The sequence below is a fragment of the Raphanus sativus genome, chromosome 2, assembly GCF_000801105.2.
Source record: "Raphanus sativus cultivar WK10039 chromosome 2, ASM80110v3, whole genome shotgun sequence".
Classification (NCBI taxonomy): domain Eukaryota; kingdom Viridiplantae; phylum Streptophyta; class Magnoliopsida; order Brassicales; family Brassicaceae; genus Raphanus; species Raphanus sativus.
Genome location: NC_079512.1, coordinates 19,273,974 through 19,297,764, shown reverse-complemented (window position 1 = coordinate 19,297,764; position 23,791 = coordinate 19,273,974). Strand labels below are relative to the sequence as shown.

The window sequence follows — 23,791 nt, the reverse complement described above, 5'->3', positions numbered from 1 at the left end:
TACATTTATAAATTCTAACATTGTTGTTTTGTTTTTATTTAAAATTTATCTATTATTTTCTGTGTTAAAATATTTGAATTACAAAATTTTATGTACTTTTACCATTTAAAAATATAAGTATACAAATTATGTTTCTAAAAATATAATTTTTTAGTTTTGTAGAATTAAATATACTTTGAAAATCCAGTTATGGATATTTCTTCCATTTTAAGATCTTAACTATCTATTGTATATTTTCCATGATACAAAATTATATTTATTTTAAATTATATCTATTATTTTCATTTTATAATAAATTTTAAAAATTTACTATATTTATTTATTATAGGGATAGTAATAATAATAATAATAATAATAATAATAATAATAATAATAATAATTTATTTTATTGTTTTAAAATAATTATTTTTAATAACTTTTTCAATTTAAAAAACAAAAATCAAAATCTAAGTTTACCATTCAAGTTTTTGAAAAAAACTAAAATCTACAGAAAAATCAAAAACTAAAAATTAAAAACAAAAATCTAAAATCTAAAAACCAAAATCCAAAGCCAAAAGCCAAAAACCAAAAACTAAAATCCAAAAACTATTCAAACAAGCTTCACCTTAGAGATCCTTTAAACATTCTCAAGATATTGATATGTTGGTTCACTTTTTTATTAAATATAATATATTACTTAATAAAGTTATGGTTTTAATTAAAATATATCTAAAACTTAGATGATGTGAAGAAATTTTAAAATATATAGATGATTTTGTTTGTATTATGGCTACATATTCATATACTGGTTAGGATGAAAATCATGCAAACTGAAATCAAATATAATATTAGTTTATTACAATAAATTATGAATTAGCTATTTAAAATAAAATGATACATTATAAATACTAAGACACATATTCTATAAAAACATTATTATAAGTTGTCACAAGCATAATGTTTAACATAATACAATACATAAGTTTTTTAAGATGTATTCATAGAATCACGTCTCAACTCTTACTTCTACTTGTTTAATCATTTATACATGTACTAAAGATACAATACACATTATACTTATAAGTTAATAGATGAAATTAACCTAACAAATAAATATTTATCTGAAATTTAGTTCACTAGTATTATTTGTTTGCCGAACTATGAAAATCTCAAAGTTTTGATCAATATAATAACATTTGATTCATTATGTCAATTGTTAGATCTTTGCTTTAAGATTATATTGATGTCAATGTCTTCTTTGTTTTGGTTTTGTTTCTCCTTGTACTTGCAACTTTGCACCACCTCTATTTATAGAGTTCAGACGTTTTAAAAAATGAACTTGTAGTATATAGTATGCACATATGATAGAGTTACCACTAACTAAAACCTCTTACAAAATGATTAGTGTATACTACGGTACATATCTTATAACAAACTAGATTGAGATCTGCGTCTTGCACACGTGTGTGTCAGTAATTTTTTTGAGAGGCACTGGATGTGCAGTGGTCAGCTTGACTTCGATTAGGCCGGTGTTGTTGGCCGCGGATCTCTAGCAAGGATGTGGATCTTTTCTGAAACCTTGAGCTTTAGATTTTTCCCTTTCCAATGTATTTTTTATCTTGTCTTTCCTTGACAACATCGAATGTTATAATATTTCTTAGATAATATATAAGAGATATGATTTTATAGATTGGGTCTAGTAATATATTAAGAATTTTATCATAATCCATATTTTTATTTGTTTAATAAAACTTCAAAAGTTTAAACTGATGGTTCACTATTCAAAATCACTAAAAATATGACAAATAAGAATAATTACCTAAAATTTCGGAGGATATGAAAAATAATCAAAATCACTTCTTAAATAGTAGTATAGATATCTAAAATTTATTTTGATTTGAACTCATTTTAAAGTAATTAATAATATACGTCTTATAATTATATCAAAATATATTATAAAATAAAATATTTCAGTTAATTGTATTGCTAATAGTTTTTTGTTATGGTTTTTGTAAAAATTGTAGAACTATAAGTTTTGGATATGTTGGATAAAAGTTTATAATCTAAAATACATAACTGGTCTGATTATTATAAACTGTATTTTGTACTGTAGTTAATGGTAACCAAAATTTCTATATTTATCTATATGTTTTTGTTTTTGTTAACCGCGCTGCGGTTGTCTTTCATGTTGCCACTCAAACTCTATATATCTCCACTTTATCAGTTCAGGTTCAGTTCAACCATTTTGAAGATGGATGAGTTGGATTTCCCATTCCAAACAGAGAGAAAAATACTTCCCATCTCATCACTAGATATTGGGGTGGACAAAAACATGAATCTGAGAAAACAATCTGAATCAAAATAAAAAAATAGTATGAACGCAAACCAAAACTGATTAAATATCTAAATTAATTCAAAAATTTAGTATTTAGAATATTTGAATTGATCTGATCCAAATCAAAATATTTCAGATATATGTTTATACATGTTAAAATTTATAGACTTAAATAAATTAGTTATTTTTATATTTAATATCTAAAATATATAAGATATTTTGAAGTTTTTCAAAATAATTAACAATTTATACTAATAGTAAAAAGTAAATATTTAAAATTTTACTCAATACACAAACACACAAAAAATACTTAAAATATCTAATGATTTTTCATCTAAATATTCAAACCAAATCAATTTTTACGTGAAGTCTAGGTATTGTAACATACATTATTCAGATGTATATATTTTTTTATTTTTGTTTTTAAATTCTGAAGAATTTGAAATATATGAAAAATAATTTGAACGGATTATCTTAATAAAAATTCATAAATACGGGTTAGAAATTTGTTAAGTATTTAGTCATGGTTGGTAATAAGGGGATGAGATCCCACCACATACCAGGTGGGCAGGTGATCAGATTTTAGATTCAGTTACCTGGTCATTTTACCAAACTAACAGTCTTTTTTTTTTTGTTCTGAACTAAGTAACAACGTCAAAGAACAAGGCAATTAAGCCAATCTCATCCAACACTGATGAAGTCATCATCGCCTTCATCTGGTAGCTAAAACTCTGTCTCGATCCAGATCTGCTCACACAACACCTCTCCTTCAAATCAACAATGTCACCCTCCTCCCGCAAACAACACTACGCAACGAGCAGCCTCGTAGTCGGCTACGCGCTCTGCTCCAGCCTCCTCGCCGTCATCAACAAACTCGCAATCACCTTCTTCAACTACCCAGGCCTCCTCACCGCCCTCCAGTACCTAACCTCCTCCCTCTCCGTCCTCCTCCTCGGCAAATCCGGCCTCCTCCGCCACGACCCCTTCACCCTCCCCACAGCCAAGAAGTTCCTCCCCGCCGCCGTCGTCTTCTACCTCGCCATCTTCACCAACACCAACCTCCTCCGCCACGCCAACGTCGACACCTTCATCGTCTTCCGCTCCCTCACCCCTCTCCTCGTCTCTCTCGCCGACACCCTCTTCCGCTCCCAGCCCCCTCCCTCCCGCCTCACCTTCCTCTCTCTCCTCGTCATCCTCGCCGGCGCCGTCGGCTACGTGGCCAACGACTCCGCCTTCACCCTAACCGCCTATTCCTGGGCCCTGGGGTATCTCGTCACCATCACAACCGAGATGGTCTACATCAAGCACATGGTCTCGAGCCTCGAGCTGAACACGTGGGGTTTCGTGCTCTACAACAACCTCTTGTCTCTGATGATCGCTCCCGTGTTTTGGTTTCTCACCGGGGAACACACGGAGGTTTTCGCGGCGGTGAGTGCGAACGGAGGGAGCTTGTTCGAGCCCGTTGCGTTTTTCGCCGTGGCCTTGTCGTGTGTGTTTGGTTTTCTTATTAGCTTCTTTGGGTTTGCTGCGAGGCAAGCGATCTCCGCGACTGCTTTTACCGTGACTGGTGTGGTGAACAAGTTTTTGACTGTGGTGATTAATGTTTTGGTTTGGGATAAGCATGCCACTCCTGTTGGGTTGGTTTGTTTACTTGTTACTATCTGTGGTGGTGTTGGGTATCAGCAGTCTGTGACCGTTGTTAAGAAACCGACCAATGGTACCGGGAAGGTTGATGATGATGAGTCGATGGAGTTGATTCCGGGTAAAGGAGATACTAATGCATGAGTTGCTTTTAGCATTTGATAACATTTTTTTTTTTACTTTCAAAGAGGTTTCTGGCCACTATAGTATCAATTTTGTAAACAGCATCCTTGTCTACCGGTTAATACAAGAAAAAAGCAGTTTTTTATCTTCTTCTTCTCTGTGTTTTGTAAGATTATTACAGACATGTCGGGTTTTTGATGTTTTGTTCTGTTCTAATGCAGATGTGAAACAGCGGTGACATGTCCAATCTGCTAGGAGTTAGTTGGCAAATGAATGGATTATAGTTTTTTGGAGTTTCATGCTTCAAAATGTTTCTTTTTTTTTTGAAGTTAATATAATCTGTAAATCCTCTCAGTTGAAACATAGCAAGTGAACCAGATCTTTGTATTGATATCTATTTGATTCAGAACATCTGTACGTGTCACCAGCATTTTATAATTGTAACCCTGTCATCGATTTCTTAGTTCTTAAAGGCACAGCAGAACCTGAAATTATCAGTGACTGAGGACTACCTACTGTATATATATTTTGCTTGGTTCTTTTGTTTATATTGGGAAAATCCAATATACCAACTCAGTTAAAAAGCCGTCATAAAAGCATGACAATATACATGAACATTTTGTTATTTATACCATACGACTAATACAACTTATAGCTCTCATTTAGAATTATGTTTAGTAAATCCCAAACGAGTGTACTTGCGCATGACCGCTTAGATGAGTTTGTGTTCACTCCTTTAGATTGACTGGTTCTCCACGCACTTACATAAGTTTGTTTCGTTTAGTTTGTTTAAAAGTTTGTTTTCTTTATCTTATATCTTAAAAACTGCTGTTTGGTTCGTAGTGGTAGAGAACTCGTTTAGGTGTTGAAGAATACTTTGTCAATATCATCATTGTTATTAAAATATTGACACTCCCCGTGCACTTCGCATACGTTAACTCACTTGTTAGTGCAAAGCTTTAATTAATCTATCTTTATACACGGGAGCAATGTGCTTGAGATCTACTTAGCCAGCTTATAATAAAGACTCTTTGGATAAAGAAAAGTTGAGTTGGAATTGGATGCAATCTGACTGGATCTCCATCTTTGTGGATGATGAATGCTGCACAACAACGGAGGTTCACATATTTTGTTTGTTTCTGTCTCTCTGTTTTCTAGTATCTCTAATATATTACAATTATTATAGACTGACACTGGTTCAGCCATCAGAGCATTCTCATTCTGCGTTTAGCAATTCACAATTTAGTTAATCTTTTCACATGTTAATAGTAAACAAAAGGAAAGTGTTATTTAAGTATATGGTCTGTTAAAAAAAAAAAGTATATGGTCTGTTTGTACGAGGGTTTAATATGTTTTTACTAATTTTTTGAAAATGTAATCTTCTTTTGTAATAGATTTAAATAAATGAATCTTTGTTTATGGCGTCACGGCCAAAAAAATTGTTTTCAACCATTTGTTTATTTTTCTCTTATTGTTATTTTCCACTTGTATCTTTCTTTCGATTCCGTGATTCAATTATTTCATAGAGTATGCATCCGTGGTTGACTTGAAACCTCATGAAGCATGACACATTGACACTGTCCCAGCTCGTGAAATTCATTGAATTCCAACAATCATATAATAAAAAAGCGTATGGTCGGGTGATTGATACCGACATATATATTAAACTTTTGAAGTGTGTTACAAAGAAAAAGTGAGACCAGAAGAAAAGCTAATACCGGCCATATTTGAGCCTTGCAAGAATCTACAATGTGGCAATGGGACCCATTCCCACTTATCCTTCTCCTTATCATAATCCATCCATATAATATTCCATAAACCCTCACGGTTCGTCATCAAAGCCACTCTAATCACCCCTAGTCTCCTCTCTAAGCATCCCATCATCACACCACAAGGCTTGTTGCTGATCACTTCGCTAGGAGCTCTTGACACTAACTCCCACTTCTCACCATTTGAGCTTATCTCCCAAACCTCTAGACTCTTCATCCGCTTCATCTTTGATAACTCTATTGTGTCTAACCTAATAACCACTTTGTATTCATCTCCATGTATATGTAACAACTGACTCTCTAGATCGTTCCTGCTGAATCCAACACTTGATGGGCATCCTCTTATCGCCTCTTGGTTCATCCTTGGCCTCAAAATCACTGGAACCCGGTTTGTCATCGACCCATCAACATCGTCCACGCTCATCACAATACTCTCGTGAGGTCGGTTTGATAAGCTTAAGAAAACATTATTGTTTTTCTTATAACCCCAGTTATTTACTTCCTCTGCTTCTTTAGTAGTCCACGTGGTTGTGTTAGAATGATACGTAAACAGAACCGGCCGGTTATTTACCATCTCAGCAAACATAAACCGGAAATGACTTGGATTTGATGGATCAGGTACAAGCTTCATACCGGACCGTCTCCACGAGGACGTGCCACGTGGACCTAAAGGACATGAGCTGATTCTTCTAACACTCTTGTCCACGAGATCAACGGCTATGATTCCACTATGAGTATTAGAAGCAAAGAGAAGAAAATTACCGCTAGCCGTTAGTAAATATAAATCTTCACCGGGAAAAACCTCACCGGTCAAAATTTCAGCCACCGGAATCTTGAACCACCGTACAGAACGGTTGGAAAATCCGTGAAGCACACCGTTGTCGCGACGCCAACGCCTTGTATAGACAAAGATCCATGTGTCTCTCTGTGATCCATGGTTGAGTTGTCTGATAAAGCTTTGGTCGGAGATTGTGTTTAAGACAAACTTGTTGAGTAGTTTCATTCGGATGATCTCAGGTATACAAAGATGGAATAAAATGTTTTGTATGAGCTCAGAGGGAAGAAGGCAGAAGCCTATGTTGGTGTTTGTGTCTTTGTTAAATCTTTGGCTTTTCTCCATTATTTTGTAAATAATTTTTTGGGGGCAGTGTTTGATTTGAAAGGATCAAGTTCAGTGTTGTAGGTTATATATAGAACAACGAGTCTTGTTTCTTTTACCAAAAAAAAAAAACGAGTCTTGTTTCACTGTTATATTTGATCATTACCAATATAAAAATCTAGGGTACTATACAATATATTTATAAATATATATTTTGGTGGAAATATAAAATATTTTAAAGGTCACTTACTAGGTCAAAACAGAGTTAATTGGATCATGGGATAAAGTTTTGACCATTTTTTTAACTTGAGTTTTAAGGAAATATCAAAACCACATGCTGATATGAGCATGAGTCAAGCAGCATGAGCTACTACAGCTTTATATTACTTGATCGACCCAGTACAAGTATCAGATTAAGATAATATATACTATAATAATTACGTATTGGAGCACATTTTAACTTTTTAATCCATTAACACTTTCGAGAGTGCTGCTATCTACAAGACTACAACAAAACTTTTTGCTTAACAACGTTATCTAATTAATGTTATCATAGTTCGTCAAACCACTGAAATATTCATAATTACATCGAGTTGACAATACGACGCTCCCCAAGAAAGCAAGGAACAACCAAACAACCCACCACGGGAAGAATAGCCCTCAGGATATTATCTACAAAAATAATGTGGGACTACCGACTAGACCTAGACGGACACATCAAAGATCATATTGATATGGCAGTGGCACAATCATGTTTTGTATACTCCAAGATTACAAAAAAAAGAGCAAAAATCAATGATGTTTGGGGCATTAGGTCCATGCATCTCAGTCACAGACGTCTAAGTAGCGACTGAGGATATATGTTATGAATATGTATTGTATATTACTATGCTGAAATGTAGATGCAAAAGAGCACAGAATATCTTAAATGGGGTTGGTTTAAGATCATCGTCTATAATGATTTGAGTGTTAGTTGGCTTTACAAGCAACGATAGGTCAAAAGATGGCTACATCTTAATCGAACTTTAAAAAAAGTTTGTGATTACGAGTGAATGGACGGTGGATATGATGGTCGAGGTCAATCTTGTTTTAACTTGTTTATCATTCTTCTTTTTTTTTTCTTGTCGACCATTCTTCTTGTTTTCTTATTTGTAACAGTTTAGCTCTTGCCAAGTATCTTTATTAGTAACAAAGAGTGAAGCAAACAATAGAAAACAAAAATTTGTCAACTTCATCCAATAAAAAAATGACATTTCCCTGTCTGAGTGATGTCAATTTTTAAAGAAAGTTTTTAATAGTTTTGTAATTTAGCATATATAATCCACTTCTATAAAATGATTGATTATTTTTGTTCGGTAGAAGATAAGAATCCAATTAAACATTAGACTAATTCTTGAAGATTAAGAATCTTGACTCTTAGACTAACTAAACATTTTTATTTGCTTGAAGTTTATTTAATACTAATAAACATATAGCTTTGGACATTATTGCAATTTGATGAGTAAATGTAAGAGTCTTGAGTCAAGACTCTTACAAAAGAGCATTTCACTTAGTTAATAGCTGTTCTCTTTTAATCATTTCCAAGCCAAAGCCAGGTGACCTGAGCCAACCAGTACCAAATGAACCTAGCTTGGCTAGAATCACAAGCGTATGTTCAGTATGAATCACAAAACTAAGAATCCAATTAAACATTAGACTAGTTCCTGATGTTTAAGAATCTTGACTCTTAGACTAATTAAACATTTCATTTGCTTGAATTTAATAGCTTTGCACACTATTGTTAATTGATGAGCAAAAGTGAGTGTCCAGACTTTTACAAAGGGAGTGAAAGTTTGACGTAGGGGGATTCTCTTTAATCATTTTCAAGACCAGTTGATCTGAGCTAACCAGTATCACAACCTAGCTGGGTTCAAAACACACCAAAGCTACACTTAGGACGAGACAAATCATACATGCATTACGCGTACCCGTTTTCTAGTCCTTCATCAGCACCAGCCACGCCGCCTTCTCTAGCTACTGAATTAACAAGCGACTGCAAAAAGAAAAGAGACTTGTCTCGATGAGACCTAATCCTTATGTAATGACAAATCACTAGAATGCAAACAACATAGAGTCTAACCTGGAGTTCCTGTTCACAGTCTTTCAGGTTGTCCGTGCACTCTCTGACTCTTGAAAATGACTTATGTAGCTACCAAAGACATAGACCAAACATCGAACTTAGTCAACAACAACTACCCTGACAAACCTAGCTTTGTAAACAGGATCTGAACCTATGTTTGCTTACCTTTGCCAATTCTTTTCGGCGTTGTGAAGTCAATTTCTTTTCATCGTTCAATAAATCTTCTAATCTCTGTGATAAATCATTTCAAATGAGAACAAAAAAACCATAGTGAAATTAAAAAATAATGGGTTTGTAGAATATAGTTAGACAGATACCTCACACTTCTTCTGTAGGTCTGTGCACGAATCTTCTTTTGCTCTCAGTCTTTCTTCCATCACCAGCACCTTAAAATCGAAACTAGACAATAAATTTTTTTCCATCTCCCATGATTTATGTAAGGAAGTTACTCCACTGGTACTTATATGTCAAAAAGAGTAAATTGTGGAAAAGAATCATGAAGTCTACCAGGTGCTAATCTAGGCAGATAAGCGACCTCATACCTCATCATGAAGCACGTCACGCGTCTTAATCATCGCTTCAATTTCTTCTCTCGGCTGTATAAAAATCACAATTCTTCACATGAATATCCTATGCAACCATACATGCCTAACAAAACATCATCTTTACCTGAAAACTGTGATCTCCACTTGAGTTAGAGATGTGATCTTTGCCATCTCTGCCACGCCCACCATCAAGCATAGAACTGTCAATTCAGTAAAATCACACAAGGATTCAGATATCTCAACTAAACCATAGTAATCCATAGAGTTCTTACAAAAAAGATTTGGTCAACTTGAAGTCCAAGCAGTGCATAAAAGAATCTGAAAGAGCGTAATCTCAACTCTAAGGTGCAACTATCGCTAACAGTGACTTAGTTTTGTTAATTTACCGTCACATCAACTACAATCTACCTGCCGGCATAACCTGACTTCTCTAGGATATGTCTCACAGTTCAAAAGAAAGAGGACGAAAAGTATTGAGTTAAGAAGCTTTAACCTATCGTCTCTCTTTGTCTCTTGGCTCCTTCCTTGGTGACCACTGGTCCCGTTGACTCCCCTACCACTATCCCCACGCCACTCTCCTCCTTCGAAAACTCTCTCCTTGTAACCATTCCTATCCACCACCACCATATCATGCTCATAGTGATCTCTTCTCCTGCCCTGAGACCTATCCCTTTCCCTGTAGTACCGATCCCTTTCACAACTAAAATCACTTCTCCCATCAGGGCTCTGTGGTTGAAACCTCCCCAGAGCACCTGGATTCAACCTTCCACCAAACCTCGTCGTCACCTCATTCACACGCACCGCACGCCCACCGATTCTCTGATTAAACAAAGAATGAAAAGGCTCAAACTTTTTTGTTCTCGTTTCGGACAAACGAATAAAAGAGAGAGAAAAAAAAGAAAACATACTTTGCCATCCATGTCTTGGATAGCATCATCAGCCGATCTTCGATTCGAGAATGTGACAAAGCCGTAGCATTTCCCTCTTACGCTTTGATCATTCACAATCTAGCAGCATACTCATCCGAAACAGAATAAAAAAAAAACCTAAATTTAGGAACTTGTAGGTAGCAAACAAAAGAGTTGAGAATTGACCTTGATGTCGAGAACGGTGCCGTAAGGGGAGAAAACACGGCGGAGAGCTTCCTCGGTGATGTCGTAAGGGAGGCCGCCGACGTAGACGGAGTTATTATCGTCCATCGTCATTTTATTAGTTACTCTCTTTATCGACTTTAGAGACTTGTGGCGATTCCACAAACATGGTGAGAGAGAGAGAGATAGCTAGCTTTGTGGGTATATTTTGATGAATTTCGAATTAATTCGGTTCTTTTATTGGGCTTTATTATTATTGGGCTTTTATTATTATTGGGCTTGTTCTTCTTTCTGGAATGAAAACTAGCCCATAAATCATAAAAATGACAAAACAAAAACTATAATTGACAGTAGCAAACTGGGGTGTGCAAATTACAATCTCCACACTACAACATTTTTTCTGATATTCCTGATATCCGACTGAGCTAGACTTAACCAAGGAAGTCCACAACAGTAATTAGATGTTTTTATTAACTGTCCATACAAATTAATATATCTGAGATGATTAGTTTCAAATTCGAAGTTATTGTTTTTCTTCTTCAAATTTGTCGTATCACTCGATCTGTACACTACAACATTTAGATATATCAATATCGATTAACAGATGACACTCATCTTAGAAGATATTTTAGATATGTAGCAAATCTTACAGATGCTAATGAAGAGTGTAAATAGTTTCCTACACTCCCTGAGAAATTTACAGCCATGTATTTTACTGGCTTAATTAATGTGATATCTTTTGGAAGATTTGGTAATGTATAGATATATGTGTTAAATCATGATTATCCCCATATATAATCATCATCTAGCAGTCTCAACTTCCAAATATGAACTCTCCGTAAAACTAAATATTTAAACACTTTTTTTTTTTGTAACGATTAAATATTTAAACACATTTATAGTCGACTCTATCCCTTTAGTGAGGAGGTGGCACAAACCGCTTACATGTGAGAAAGTGATCTGAGTCATTAAAACGACGAGAGAGAGAAACAATCAACCAATCCCCAGTCCCCACTTCTCATGATTGGTCGGGAAGAGGGAAACGACGGCTTCCCAATGGCGACGGCAGCGATGAAGAAACGGAGAATCGAAGAAGAAGAAGAGGAAGAAGAAGTAGTGTCAAGTCAAATCCCAGATGATAAAGAAGGTTTATTAGAGTTCATGGACCAGCGTGCCAAATCAATCCAACGCTGTAAAGACCAGATTTCAATCCTCGAGAGAAAGGTCCTCTCTTTTTTTTTTTTTTTTTTATCTTACCGAAGTTCGGATTCTATGCTGTGCATTAGTTTTGTACTAATTGGGATTTACTGTGTTTCAGTTGAGTTCAGTTTCCGTTGATATAATGATCCTAATGTCATCTTCTTGCTCAAAAGCTTCCATCTTTTGTTATTTCGGTTGCTGTTATCGTGTCATGAGGATTTTTTTTTCTTTTGTCTTTTGGGATGTTACATGTTCTGTTTTGTCTTTTATTGATCTTGTTTTAAAAATTTGTCTGAAACATTTTTGCAGCTTGCTGAAGAGAGAAACTTGATGGCAGATGCGGAGACAAAATTTTTACAACTTGATCGAGTTGAAACTGATACCTTCTCTAAGGCAAAACCAAAGATGCCTGGTAAAACTGGAAGTTTACTTGATAAGGCGATGAAGACTGCTGCTAATGGAACCTCTACTCCACATGTGCGTGGTGATGAGAAGATGGTGTATGAAACCTCTCCTCCACATCCACGCGGTGAGAAGGATCCTTCGTTGAAGTTGCCGCCCATTATTTTACCGCCTTCTTTCAAGAGGAAAGCTTCTGCACAAGCTCAGCCAGCGGTTACAAGGAGCTCTAGTTTCCCGAGGGAAGAAGGCAGGAGGTCGCATGCCAGTATATCTAATGGAGTGGTGAGGAAAGCTTCTGCGCCTGTCAGACAAGAAGTGAATGAGACCGCACAACAAGCGCAGCCAGCGGTTACAAGGAGTTCTAGTTTCCCAAGGGAAGAAGGCAGGAGATCTCATGACACTATATCTAATGGAGTGGTGAGGGAAACTCAAGCTCGAGATAACCACATTGATAATAAGGGTTTTGCTAAGCCAAAGATCAGAGTTTCTTCTAACATTTCTGGACAAGCTCGACAGGAGAAGTCCGGTAAAATAAAAAAGGAGCCTCCTCTTTTGTTTGGTCGATTTGCTATATATCTCATTGCGTCTGAATCTGTTTTTTTGTTTTTTTTTTTATTATTTCAGAGTTCCATGGACATGATGAGTTGATAGCGCTTATAGGTAGGAGTTCTTTGCGTCCAACTATTAAAAGTCGTACCGAAGCTATGCTACCAAGTGGCCACACGAAAAGAATGAGATGTCTTGCTGTTTCTCTTTCTAACCGTGATCTTTTTGCTACAAGGTGCTTCTTCTATTGTCTGTTTTTTCTTTTACCAGGAATTGAATAAAAGACACGAGCTACTTTATAGTCTTGTGGATGAAACTCGGTCTCACTATGATAATGGTATTATATGCATAGGAGAGGGTAGTACCAAGAAAGACTGTGGACAAAGTAGCTCATCTAATATACTCTCTACTAAATGTGCTGAATCTTCTTCTTTTTTTTTGGTTTTTGTTTATTCTTCAGTGCATTGGATGCAGTTGTTCATTTTTGGAAGCTTCACTCTAATAGGTATGCCTGCCTTAAGTATACATGGTTTGACTAATAGACTCATATTTGATTATCTATATTTGACTGAAATATTGCTTCCACCATTGAGCAGGTCCTCGGCTACTCTGATCAATACGGTTAATCGGGTAGGATTAGATCAGAAGAGATGGGCAGAAGATATAGCTTGGCATCCTCACAGAAGTGAACTTTTCTCTGTGTATACCGCAGATGAAGGTCATGCTCAGATATCAGCAATATATCTGAACGAAGGTAGAGAGGTAAAAAGACTATATTCTGTTAGTCACTTTAGCGCTTTACCTTATTTAAACTTTTGATTGCAAACTGTGAGTTGTGTTATGTGCTGAGATTAGTTGGATCTTTGTTCATGTGCAGAGTTGTGAGTCGAAATTTCTGAAGGACAGGCCTCACAGCAAAGGACTCATCAACAGAATCATGTTCACGCCTTGGGATGATCCTTGTTTCATCACAGGCGGGTGTGACCACGCAGTAGTGTTGTGGCGTGAACAACAACGTGAGCGCAACGCATGGAAGTCGAGGCTTCTGCACAGGGACTTGCACTCGTCATCTGTGATGGGAGTTGCTGGAATGAGCCATAAGAATCTCGTCTTGTCATGTGGAGACGACAGGAGATTCGTCGGGTTCGATGCACGAGCAGAGAAAGCCACGTTTACGCATAGACTAGACAACAGATGCACAAACTTGCTGCCTAACCCGCGAGATGTTAATCTTGTCATGGTCCACACGAGGCAGCTAGACAGGCAGCTTCGGTTGTACGATGTGAGATTGCCTCAGACGGAACTGTTTTGTTTTGGGTGGAAGCAAGAAAGCAGTGAGTCACAGTCGGCTCTAATCAACCAGTCTTGGTCTCCGGATGGTTTGCACATCTCGTCTGGCTCTTCAGACCCTGTGATCCACATCTTTGATATCCGGTACAATGCACCTAGCCCGTCTCTCTCGGTCAAAGCTCATAAGAAGAGGGTGTTCAAAGCTGAGTGGCAGTCTTCTCAGCAACTAGTCTCCATCTCGACAGATTTAGAAATTGGGATTCACAAGCTATGGTGAAAGCCTCGCATCGTTAATCAAACCTGTTTAGTCTTTAATGTGAAACTGTATCTAGAAGTTGGTGAGTGCTGGATACAAAAAAAACTGTATCTAGAAGTTGCATAGTTTTGAGTCTTGATGATGTTTAACTTTTTTGGTACATATTGGAAAATTGTAGCTATGTACACACCAGCTCTCTCTCCCGTTGAGATATTCTGACAGCTTGGCTCAAGTCTAAAACCTGAAGAGAATCTCTCATGTTTCCTAAGTCCTCAACCATTGTTGTCCATAGTTAGCATTAAGGAGTACAAGATCTATATTGACTTCTAGTCCTAGAATTGTAATTTCAAAACTCGACTTCAAACCACAACTGTGGCAAGAGGTGGTTGCATTTGCATAAGAGATTACATGTGTACAAATTCAGCATTGTAGCAAAGAGATTCATAACATGAATACTGCCACCGTGACAGTGTCACCCAAAAGACCATAATCTACAAAACTAGCATGAGACGAATCGTTTGATTTTTTAAAAGTTGTTAACTACAAATAAATAAAAATATAAAGTTGTTAACTAACATGAACGTGAAATTTTTGGATTGTCGCATATGTTTAAAATATCTCACAATTATTTATTAATACTATTTTTTTCTAAAATCTCAAACATAAGATAATAATAAAAATTGTTTGATACACTAGTAATTATTTGTTAATTTCTTCTTGATATTTTTGAAAAGAAAATATAAGAAATAAAGTGAAAGTCCTCTTCGAAAATCTTAATTTTACCTTCTCGCATCAATTTTCCAGTCTCTCTCATAGCTGGAGTCAGGTTTAGTTCCTTTGAATCATCTTTTTAAAGTTTCAATCGGTTTAGATTTACATGTTTTGTTCTAGTTTCTTCTTTACGGTTGGATTTTAGTTTTAGATCCTAGATATTATATCCTAAACGTGGAGATGAGAGTTTTTCATGTTGATCTCTCTATGTGATATTGATCGATCAGTGAATTGGATTCTCTTTCCCTTCCTTTTTGGTCTCGTTTTAAACCTAACTTTGGTTTGAATGATTTACAGGTTGGCTTTGAATTTGGCTCATTATTGATAGCTGAATGTAAAAGAAAAATAGATTCATTAAATCATAAAAGAGAAGAAAATACATATTATGGAAACCTTTTAGGTAAACTTCTTCAATAATTATATTGTACTGACAGATTTTTTTGGTATTTATTCGGATATATCATGGAAGTTTGCGAGTGTCAGATTACATGTCGCTATTAGATTTTATTCTGAAAGTTTTTAAGGAAAACACCATTGATTTTCTTCTGTCAAATGCTCCAACGATGGATAAAAGAAGATACAAGACACACACACACACACACACACATATATATATATATATATATATATATATATATATATATATATATATATATATATATATATTGTATAGTCTTCAAAACCCAATATCTAATTCTTTTGAAGTTGGTGTGTTAGACGGTTAAATCCTGAACAACTAAAACCTGTTTTCTAAAAAAAACAAATCGTTATTTAATTTTATCAGAAAAAACAATATTGTATGCTTACGCGTTATATGTACTTTACATATATATGTATTTTTTTGGACCTACTGGAGAGATGATTATTTATGACTCATGTTTGATATTGACTTGGCAGCTACTTTTTAAGCCATCCATGCAGTTCCCATTACCTATACAAATCATAACGATCCACTCTTCTCAACTACTTTTAAGCCATCCATGCAGTTCCCATTGCCGATACAAAGCCAACCGGAGCAATTTATTACATTCATTGATTCATCGAAGTATTGTTCTTAGTTGGAACACTAATTAATTGTTCATATAATATGTAAATGTGTCCTTTATTCACATTGATATATTGCTGATCAAATTCATGTATTTTATGTTTATTAACTACTTTATAAAATATCGAACTTATTCATGTATGTAATAAATTTTGATATCATACATGTACATATTGAATTTATAAATGAGTGCATCGATTAATTATGTATTCAAATCCATGTATTTTTTAGATATTTTTTTTATATTTTAACAGATATTCAACTATACATTTATTTCAGATGCATACAAAATATTAAGGTTCAGTTAATCAAGCAAAGAAAACAAAACATATTAGTTATAAGTGAAGCACCAAATCTGTAAATGAATCGACGACTAAGATAACAATGTAAACACAAATAAAAGAAATCTACTAGTTTTTTTGGCCAACAAAAAAAAATTACTAGTATTTAAACACACACGTAGACAACCAATATTTGCAAGAAACAAAAAGAACAAGAAAAAAAAAACTCTTCTCTGTTCTTCAGACAATCTAACACACACATACACATACACATACACATACACATACAGAAGTTTCATCATGCACTGCTCTCCTAAGACGGTGTTCTTGTTCCTCCTCTCCTGCATTGTGCTGATTTCCAACTACGGCCTCCTCACCGCAGCAAGTAACGTTGGCTTGAACTACGGCCTCCTCGGAGACAATCTCCCGACTCCATCAAATGTTATCAACCTCTACAAGTCCATTGGCATTACCAAAGTCCGTATCTTCGACCCAAACACCGATGTTCTTAATGCCTTACGTGGCCACCACGACATTGGAGTCACCGTAGGCGTCAAGGACCAAGACTTGGCTGCTCTTTCAGCCAGCGAAGAAGCTGTTAACGGCTGGTTCGCTACCAACATCGAGCCTTACTTAACCGACGTCAACATCACGTTCATTACCGTAGGTAACGAAGTCATCCCTGGACAGCTCGGTCCTCAGGTTCTTCCCGTCGTGACGTCTCTCACCAACCTCGTCAAGTCTAGGAATCTTCCTATCTCCATAACCACTGTTGTGTCCATGGCGAACCTCGGACAGTCCTACCCACCTTCCGCGGGAACGTTCACGTCCCAAGCGCGTGAACAACTCACCCCGGTGCTTAAGTTTTTGTCTCAAACAAATACGCCAATCCTCGTCAACATCTACCCTTACTTCCCTTACGCAACCGACCCGGTGGACATTCATCTCGACTACGCCGTTTCCAAGAGCGAGGCCGTCGTGGTCCAAGATGGACCATTGGGATATTCAAACATGTTTGATGCAATGTTCGACGCGTTCGTGTGGGCAATGGAGAAGGAAGGCGTGAAGGATTTACCAATGGTGGTGTCTGAGACCGGGTGGCCGTCCGCTGGAAACGGGGAGCTTACCACGCCGGATATTGCAGCTACTTATAATGGAAACTTTGTGAAGCATGTAGTTAGCGGCAAAGGGACACCGAAGAGGCCTAACAGTGGCGTCGACGGGTTTTTATTTGCAACGTTCAATGAGAACCAGAAGCCGCCCGGGACTGAACAGAACTTTGGATTGTACAATCCTGTTGACATGAAACCCATCTATAAGCTATTTTGAGTGTGAACGTTTATTTGACTTTCCCGACTTTTTTTATACAAATTATAATGGTCTGGTTATTAAACTCCTTATAAAAAAAATGCCCTGGTTGTTTTTTTGTAAAGATTAACAACAATACTGAATACCCCATGTAATCAACTATTGGTTTCGATGGATGATTAGAGTCTCGTAGCAAATCATACTTTGCTTTGGGGAAAAATAATATATATTATAGTATTTCAAACTACATTTTCCATCAACGTATATGACAGAGTATGCCATAGTGCTCTGAAATCTGTAAGATTTTTAAATTTACGAATTGGAGACTAAATGGGTTAATACATTGTTTCAAAATTAATTGGAGACTCAAATAGTATTTACATATTAGTCACTAAAATTCTGCTGAGCAAGATGTATATTTCATAGTTTCAAATCAAATCAATTTTTTTTTTGAAACCGAACTAACCGAAAATCAAATCAAACCAAACTTTTATATCGGTTTAATTCAGAACTAACATGAACTTGAGTTCATACAAGGATCCCGACGGTGGAAGGCAAAGATTCTTACTGGAACTTGAGTTCGTTCAGTGTCTCGCTAATCCTACTTACATCCACTGTAAGTTATTATAGAGTTTATAGGTTTCGTTCTAGGGCTTTAATTGATAAGAGCTTTTTGGGGTTGTATTTTGTTGCAGACGTGGCACAGAATCGGTATTTTGAAGATGAAGCGTTTATTGGATACTTGAAGTATCTTCAGTACTGGCAGCAACCCAAGTACATCATGTGAGTTCTGATGATGTTGTGCTCATCTTGTCTTTTGTCTGTTTTCTTATGTTCTTCTGTCTTTATTTCCTCGAGCTTCTTCAAAACCCCAACTACAGAACTGCTATGGCCCATCCTGCAAACAAGGTAAATGAATGTAATAAGGTTCATTAACAAAACATATTACACCAGCAAGTTAGTGAGCAGTATAAATAGGATCTTATGTTCTTATGTTGAATCTGGCTACTTTTAGGAGTTGGCGCATAGGCAACAGTTTTACTATTGGAAGAACTACAGGAACAACAGGCTGAAACACATTCTACCACGGCCTCTTCCTGAGCCTGTAGCTCCGCAACCACCAGCTTCTCTGCCACCTGTCCCATCTGCATCTCCAGCTCCTTCTCCGATGCAGTACAATAATATGCTTCCTAAGAATGAACCGAGGAATATGGTTTCTGCTGGAATTGATCCTAGGAAGAGAAAGTATGTTCTCCTTTCTTCTTCCTGAGTTTTTTTATTTTATTTTATTTTATTTTCAAGATCACTGCAAATGTGGTGAGGGAAAAGAAGGAATTTATATTCTAATATGTGAGTCATATCATATGATATCAGGAAGGGTCCATGAGCATATTCTTGCCTGAAGCAGACGCCATGGGTCTGGATTATATGCTTTTCCTACTTGACTCAAGTTACAAAACTCGTTATATTCATAGGCTGTAGTGGGAAGTTTGTAGGAGTACAAGGCGTCAATTTTTGTCTATGGTATACAATCCTTAATCAGTAGTATTAATTAGTCTGTCTTTTTTTTTCTCTGGTCGATCTAGGCTGTTGGATTTATAGTAAATGTTAGTTTTGATTCGGTATGCTACATTATATTCTTTAGTTATTGCAATGAGAATGTTCCAACTCATGCACATAACTGAATGATGCATTTATGTTCTGCGTGCGGAAAATCTACTCATCTTTCCTAAATGATCAATTAGATGAATGACAACGTGGTAGCATTAACCTCTTTGTTTGGATCCGGTGTGATGTAAGTTCCGTGGAACTTGAGGACATTAGAAGGCAATTGAAAAAGTTATTGGACTTGTCAAACATTCGTCCTTGGTAGAGATTACTTGTGTCGGCAAAGCATTATGAGAGGAGGTGGTTTCCATTTTGGTCGAATCTGTAATATACTCTTCAATCGTGTATTTGACAACAATTACATCATTTTTTATTCCATGGAGTTGAGATAAAAGAGGAGTTATATATATTATCTCTTATGTCAAGGTTCATGATAAACTAGTTGATAAGAGTGTTTCTTTTAAAACGTACATCCAGGTTCAAAGTCTGGTCCATGACACTGATAATGAATAAAGGAAAAAAACATATCGCTACGTCAAAGAGCACCAAGTCAAGTATGCGTTCTTAACAGAATACATTTCTGAAGTCAAGCCAGGTTTTTCCCATGACAAGTCAAGTATGTTTATATTTGACTATGTATCTATCTTCACTGCGCTTGTCGACTCTCCCGACAAATTCTTTTGCGTGGGTGATGGTATTGGTAGCAGAGAAGACACTGATTTGAAACCTCACACGATCTTCAAATTCTATTTATGTGAAGCATATAATTTCTAGGCATTTTCAAACACGATTGACTGAAACGGCTTGAAACCTATAACATGTTGACATTTTCCGTGACTGATTTATTATAAGAGCTAACATACAATTTTTGGGATTAATGTGTATATTCATTCACTCAAAACCCAAATGCATCTAAACTATCTAAACTATTAACATTGAAGTACAAATAGTATTTAATCCTTAATTTTCCACAAAAATTACATCATATGCCATTGGTTTCATATTACTTCCCATCTATACTATTAAAGCAGGATCCTATTTGAATTTTTACCTAAACATACCCTTCTGTTATAAGGAAGTTGCAGGTTTCATTAAGGGTATTTCTGTTATTTTGTATCATTTTCAATTAATGGGTCTTTTAATTATAGGCCCAAACTTTTTTTATTTCTTTAATTTCACGGTTTTGGGCTATTTGGACCGATTTTAATATTTATCTAAGTTCACATTTTTCGTTTGGACTATTTGGGCCAAGTTCTAATATTAATATTAACAAATATTTACACATAATTATTATTATTTATTTTTCTCAATATAATTAAAACTTTCTGAAAATATTTTAATATTGATAATGAAAGACTTAAAATTATTTAAAAAATATAATATTAATTTATTCACAAGTTAAATCTGTTAAAAAATATATCTTTCAAAAATTCAGTACATAAAAGTGAAAATTGATTGAAAAATTTTAAAATACCACTTCAAATTTTTGAAAAAAATCAAGTTCAATTTTAAACATAAATATCCATTTATAAAATAAAAATAAAAATAAAACGAATAAAAATGAATGAAAATATTTCATTTCACAAACTTATTCAAAATTTATAAAAAAAGAAAAATAAATCTGCGCTTTTAAAGCGCGGGTTAAATCCTAGTGTATACTTACAAGTAGATCACGTATCTTCTTATTTTCCATATTTTGCGCAACGAATCAAAACAATCTCTAAGACTGATTATAGAGATTTTCAAAAGATATAATTTACTTAAAAAAATTGAAGGCAAATAATTCGGAGCTGTATCTAGACTCGTCGTATCTATCCTCTTAACCTATACTAGATCTTGACCCGTGCGACCGCACGGGTATTTATTTTATGTTTTTAGTTTTCAGTTTGTATTAAATGATATATTTGTAATATTTGATCATAAATTTAGATCAAAAACTAATTTTTTGCAGTTATAAAAAAAATAAAATTAAAATTATAATAAAATATTCTTATATAAATTCAATTATCATAATTAAAATAGTATAGGTGTGGATCATAATGCTTTCGAATTCCAAATATTTGGAATTTTTATTAATATAAATTTGTTAAGAAAATAATCTCACTCGGTATTTAATTTTAAATTTTAATTTTTGTGTGTACTAAATGTTATATTTGTAAATGTAATCATATTAAATTAAGTAATTTAATAATTTTGCATTTAACGTAAAATGTATCACTGATACTGGAGATCATTTAAACAAATCTAACATCTATGATTAGATGTATGTGTAAGAAATATATATATATATATAAATTTGAATAATCTATGCCAAAAACTTAAAATTAACATAAAAATTGATTTGGTTCGAATATTAAAAGATAGTGATGGCACAATAATTTTCCTACCATATGCGATTTTTATTATCATTAAATGTGGTAAATTTAGAATTAGGAAATGTATTTATTTAACTGAAAAGACAGCAATTAATAAAACTATAAATAATTTCGAAATTGATTTAATAGAGAAGGAAAATTAAATTTTATATTTGGACAACACATTAACTCAAGTGAAAAAGCCAACATTAAAATAGGTAACTTAATTTATATTAAGACATCACATTAACTCAACTGAAAAAGACAAACTTTAAATAGGCAATTTAATTTATATTAGGACATCACACTAACTCAACTGGAAAAGACAACATTTAAAATATGTAAGTTATTTAATTTTCAGTGGCATAGTAGTGTAAATAACTTTGAAAACTTAGGGGTAATTTATATGGGTACTTCTCTTTTAATAATATAGATTCTTCACCGATCTATATATACTGAATCTAGAATTACCTACTACTCAATCCACATTTCATTCTCCATTCACAGAAAACATGGCGAGCGCAAAAAAATAAGTCTCTTCTAAATGACGTCAAACCGTATTATAAGACCGGTTGGCGAGTTCGAGTCAAATTGCTTATCAGTGGAAACCAAACACCCGTTATGGTGGAGAAACTCTTGAGCTCATACTTGCAACGGAACTGTAAAGGTAAATATGTTTTCATTATATAAATCGTATGTCAAGTAAATCTAATCTTATACTACTTTGTTTTTCTTTTTCAGGTTGTAAAAATACATGTAAGGTAAATATGAACACATTTTCTTACCTCCATTACAGTTTCATATCAAACATTTGAAAGATTTCATCCTCTGCTCCATTGATCGATGGGTTTGCTATCTTATCAGAAAGACAACAATGATTCAATCTGCAGATATATAAGACAAAACACATACATGATCAGTGACATCAAGCAACACGTTGATGGAGACTTAACAATAACTTACAGCAACATGGGGACATGGACAACCTTGACTACCTGTTGAGCTGTAAATATGATTTAAACAAGTTAAAAATCTCTTAACAAGAAAGAAGAAAAAAAAAACTGAGAGAAACATCTTACGTTCTTCCTTAAGATTCATCTCTCTGTTTATCAATGTGACCAAAATCTTAAGATTCTCTCTTTTTTAAATCGGATGCTACTTTTCTCTCTCTCGAACTATGAATTGGTTTTCATATTAATACTTAATGTCTGAGAAACATTTAAGACATTGGAAATCTATCTTATCAAATCACAAGGGTATTCATCAACCTTATTATAAAACAAATAGCTACCTTTGTATGAGTATTCCGATTCACTGGATTCTATGTTTAGAGTTTTTATGTCATATGCCAATACCTCAACAGAGTCTAAGGGTTTTATTGACCTGATCTTCAACATCCCCTGATTTCTTCTCAAATTGATCCTCAGATTGAATGTTTCGATCAACCAAGTAGTCTCCAATCTACAATGATCTCTCACAGTCTGTATATATATATATATATATATATATATGAATCAGATACTAAATCAATACATCTGAGAAACTAAATCACATAAGCTAAAGGAAAAGTTATGGAGACCCTAACCTAAGTTTTTTTTTGTCACAGGGGACTTTTAGAAGTTGAAGGGTAGTTGAGTCACACAAAATTATAGTTAGAGTTTTGGTTTTCTTCTTCTCGGTGGAGTTTTGATCTTTGATAAAAAAGCCAAGGGTAAGCAAAGAGATGAAGTGAGAAGAAGCTTTTTTTTTTTTTCTTTTTTTTGTTCCACGAAGAGAGAAAGAAGCGAAACTTCGATTCACCCACAGAAAAATACATTAAAGTCAAAAGGAAAAAAGCTATGTATGTGTATGTTTGTTTCCTTTTTTTCCCCTGGATTAATCTGCTTAGTATCAAATTTGGGCTTAATCTTTTTATATTATCTTGAGACTTGGCTCATTTGTTTAACTTATACATTGTATTTACCGCTTTGTTAGCACAAAACTACTAAAATGTAAAGTACGAATGATATAAATAATGAATTAAAAAATA

The 23,791-nt window shown here is 34.8% G+C and overlaps 6 protein-coding genes and 3 long non-coding RNA genes across 10 annotated transcripts; 5 read left to right on the top strand and 4 right to left on the bottom strand.

Annotated features, from left to right (window-relative positions):
* The first annotated feature begins 2,881 nt into the window (after positions 1-2,881).
* On the top strand, positions 2,882-4,544 carry LOC108824313 (GDP-fucose transporter 1). Its single transcript, XM_018597720.2, has 2 exons — positions 2,882-4,076; positions 4,300-4,544. The coding sequence occupies exons 1-2, from the start codon at positions 3,095-3,097 to the stop codon at positions 4,314-4,316; spliced, it is 999 nt and encodes a 332-aa protein (XP_018453222.1). The 5' UTR covers positions 2,882-3,094; the 3' UTR covers positions 4,317-4,544.
* Positions 4,545-5,656: 1,112 nt separating this feature from the next.
* On the bottom strand, positions 5,657-8,533 carry LOC108829987 (uncharacterized). Its single transcript, XM_057002480.1, has one exon. The coding sequence runs from the start codon at positions 6,965-6,967 to the stop codon at positions 5,759-5,761; it is 1,209 nt and encodes a 402-aa protein (XP_056858460.1). The 5' UTR covers positions 6,968-8,533; the 3' UTR covers positions 5,657-5,758.
* Positions 8,534-8,672: 139 nt separating this feature from the next.
* On the bottom strand, positions 8,673-10,890 carry LOC108822956 (glycine-rich RNA-binding protein RZ1B). Its single transcript, XM_018596176.2, has 9 exons — positions 10,705-10,890; positions 10,519-10,617; positions 10,104-10,429; positions 9,735-9,810; positions 9,608-9,661; positions 9,383-9,451; positions 9,231-9,296; positions 9,066-9,134; positions 8,673-8,978 (listed from the first exon to the last, which is right to left on the bottom strand). Exons 1-9 carry the CDS (start codon positions 10,813-10,815, stop codon positions 8,904-8,906), a joined length of 945 nt encoding a protein of 314 aa, XP_018451678.2. The 5' UTR covers positions 10,816-10,890; the 3' UTR covers positions 8,673-8,903.
* A 726-nt stretch (positions 10,891-11,616) lies between these two features.
* LOC108824367 (uncharacterized) lies at positions 11,617-14,582 on the top strand. Its single transcript, XM_018597781.2, has 6 exons — positions 11,617-11,925; positions 12,211-12,829; positions 12,928-13,084; positions 13,310-13,354; positions 13,446-13,611; positions 13,727-14,582. The coding sequence occupies exons 1-6, from the start codon at positions 11,722-11,724 to the stop codon at positions 14,414-14,416; spliced, it is 1,881 nt and encodes a 626-aa protein (XP_018453283.1). The 5' UTR covers positions 11,617-11,721; the 3' UTR covers positions 14,417-14,582.
* A 2,147-nt stretch (positions 14,583-16,729) lies between these two features.
* LOC108841215 (probable glucan endo-1,3-beta-glucosidase BG4) lies at positions 16,730-17,973 on the top strand. The gene has a single exon (XM_018613996.2). It carries the CDS (start codon positions 16,793-16,795, stop codon positions 17,819-17,821), a length of 1,029 nt encoding a protein of 342 aa, XP_018469498.1. The 5' UTR covers positions 16,730-16,792; the 3' UTR covers positions 17,822-17,973.
* Positions 17,974-18,277: 304 nt separating this feature from the next.
* Positions 18,278-18,915, bottom strand: LOC108841003 (uncharacterized). Its single transcript, XR_001948035.2, has 2 exons — positions 18,810-18,915; positions 18,278-18,698 (listed from the first exon to the last, which is right to left on the bottom strand). It is a non-coding gene; the product is annotated as an uncharacterized LOC108841003 (long non-coding RNA).
* LOC130501484 (mediator of RNA polymerase II transcription subunit 31-like) lies at positions 18,317-19,070 on the top strand. The gene is made up of 4 exons (XM_056996403.1): positions 18,317-18,416; positions 18,496-18,582; positions 18,624-18,709; positions 18,816-19,070. Exons 1-4 carry the CDS (start codon positions 18,317-18,319, stop codon positions 19,068-19,070), a joined length of 528 nt encoding a protein of 175 aa, XP_056852383.1.
* Positions 19,071-22,038: 2,968 nt separating this feature from the next.
* LOC108840527 (uncharacterized) lies at positions 22,039-23,556 on the bottom strand. Of its 2 annotated transcripts, none has more exons than XR_008937217.1 (5): positions 23,348-23,556; positions 23,118-23,243; positions 22,726-22,765; positions 22,548-22,646; positions 22,039-22,421 (listed from the first exon to the last, which is right to left on the bottom strand). It is a non-coding gene; the product is annotated as an uncharacterized LOC108840527 (long non-coding RNA). The 2 variants fall into 2 exon arrangements; XR_008937218.1 differs by having other exon boundaries at positions 23,146-23,243.
* LOC130498325 (uncharacterized) lies at positions 22,291-22,784 on the top strand. Its single transcript, XR_008937219.1, has 3 exons — positions 22,291-22,429; positions 22,504-22,523; positions 22,653-22,784. It is a non-coding gene; the product is annotated as an uncharacterized LOC130498325 (long non-coding RNA).
* Positions 23,557-23,791: the final 235 nt, after the last annotated feature.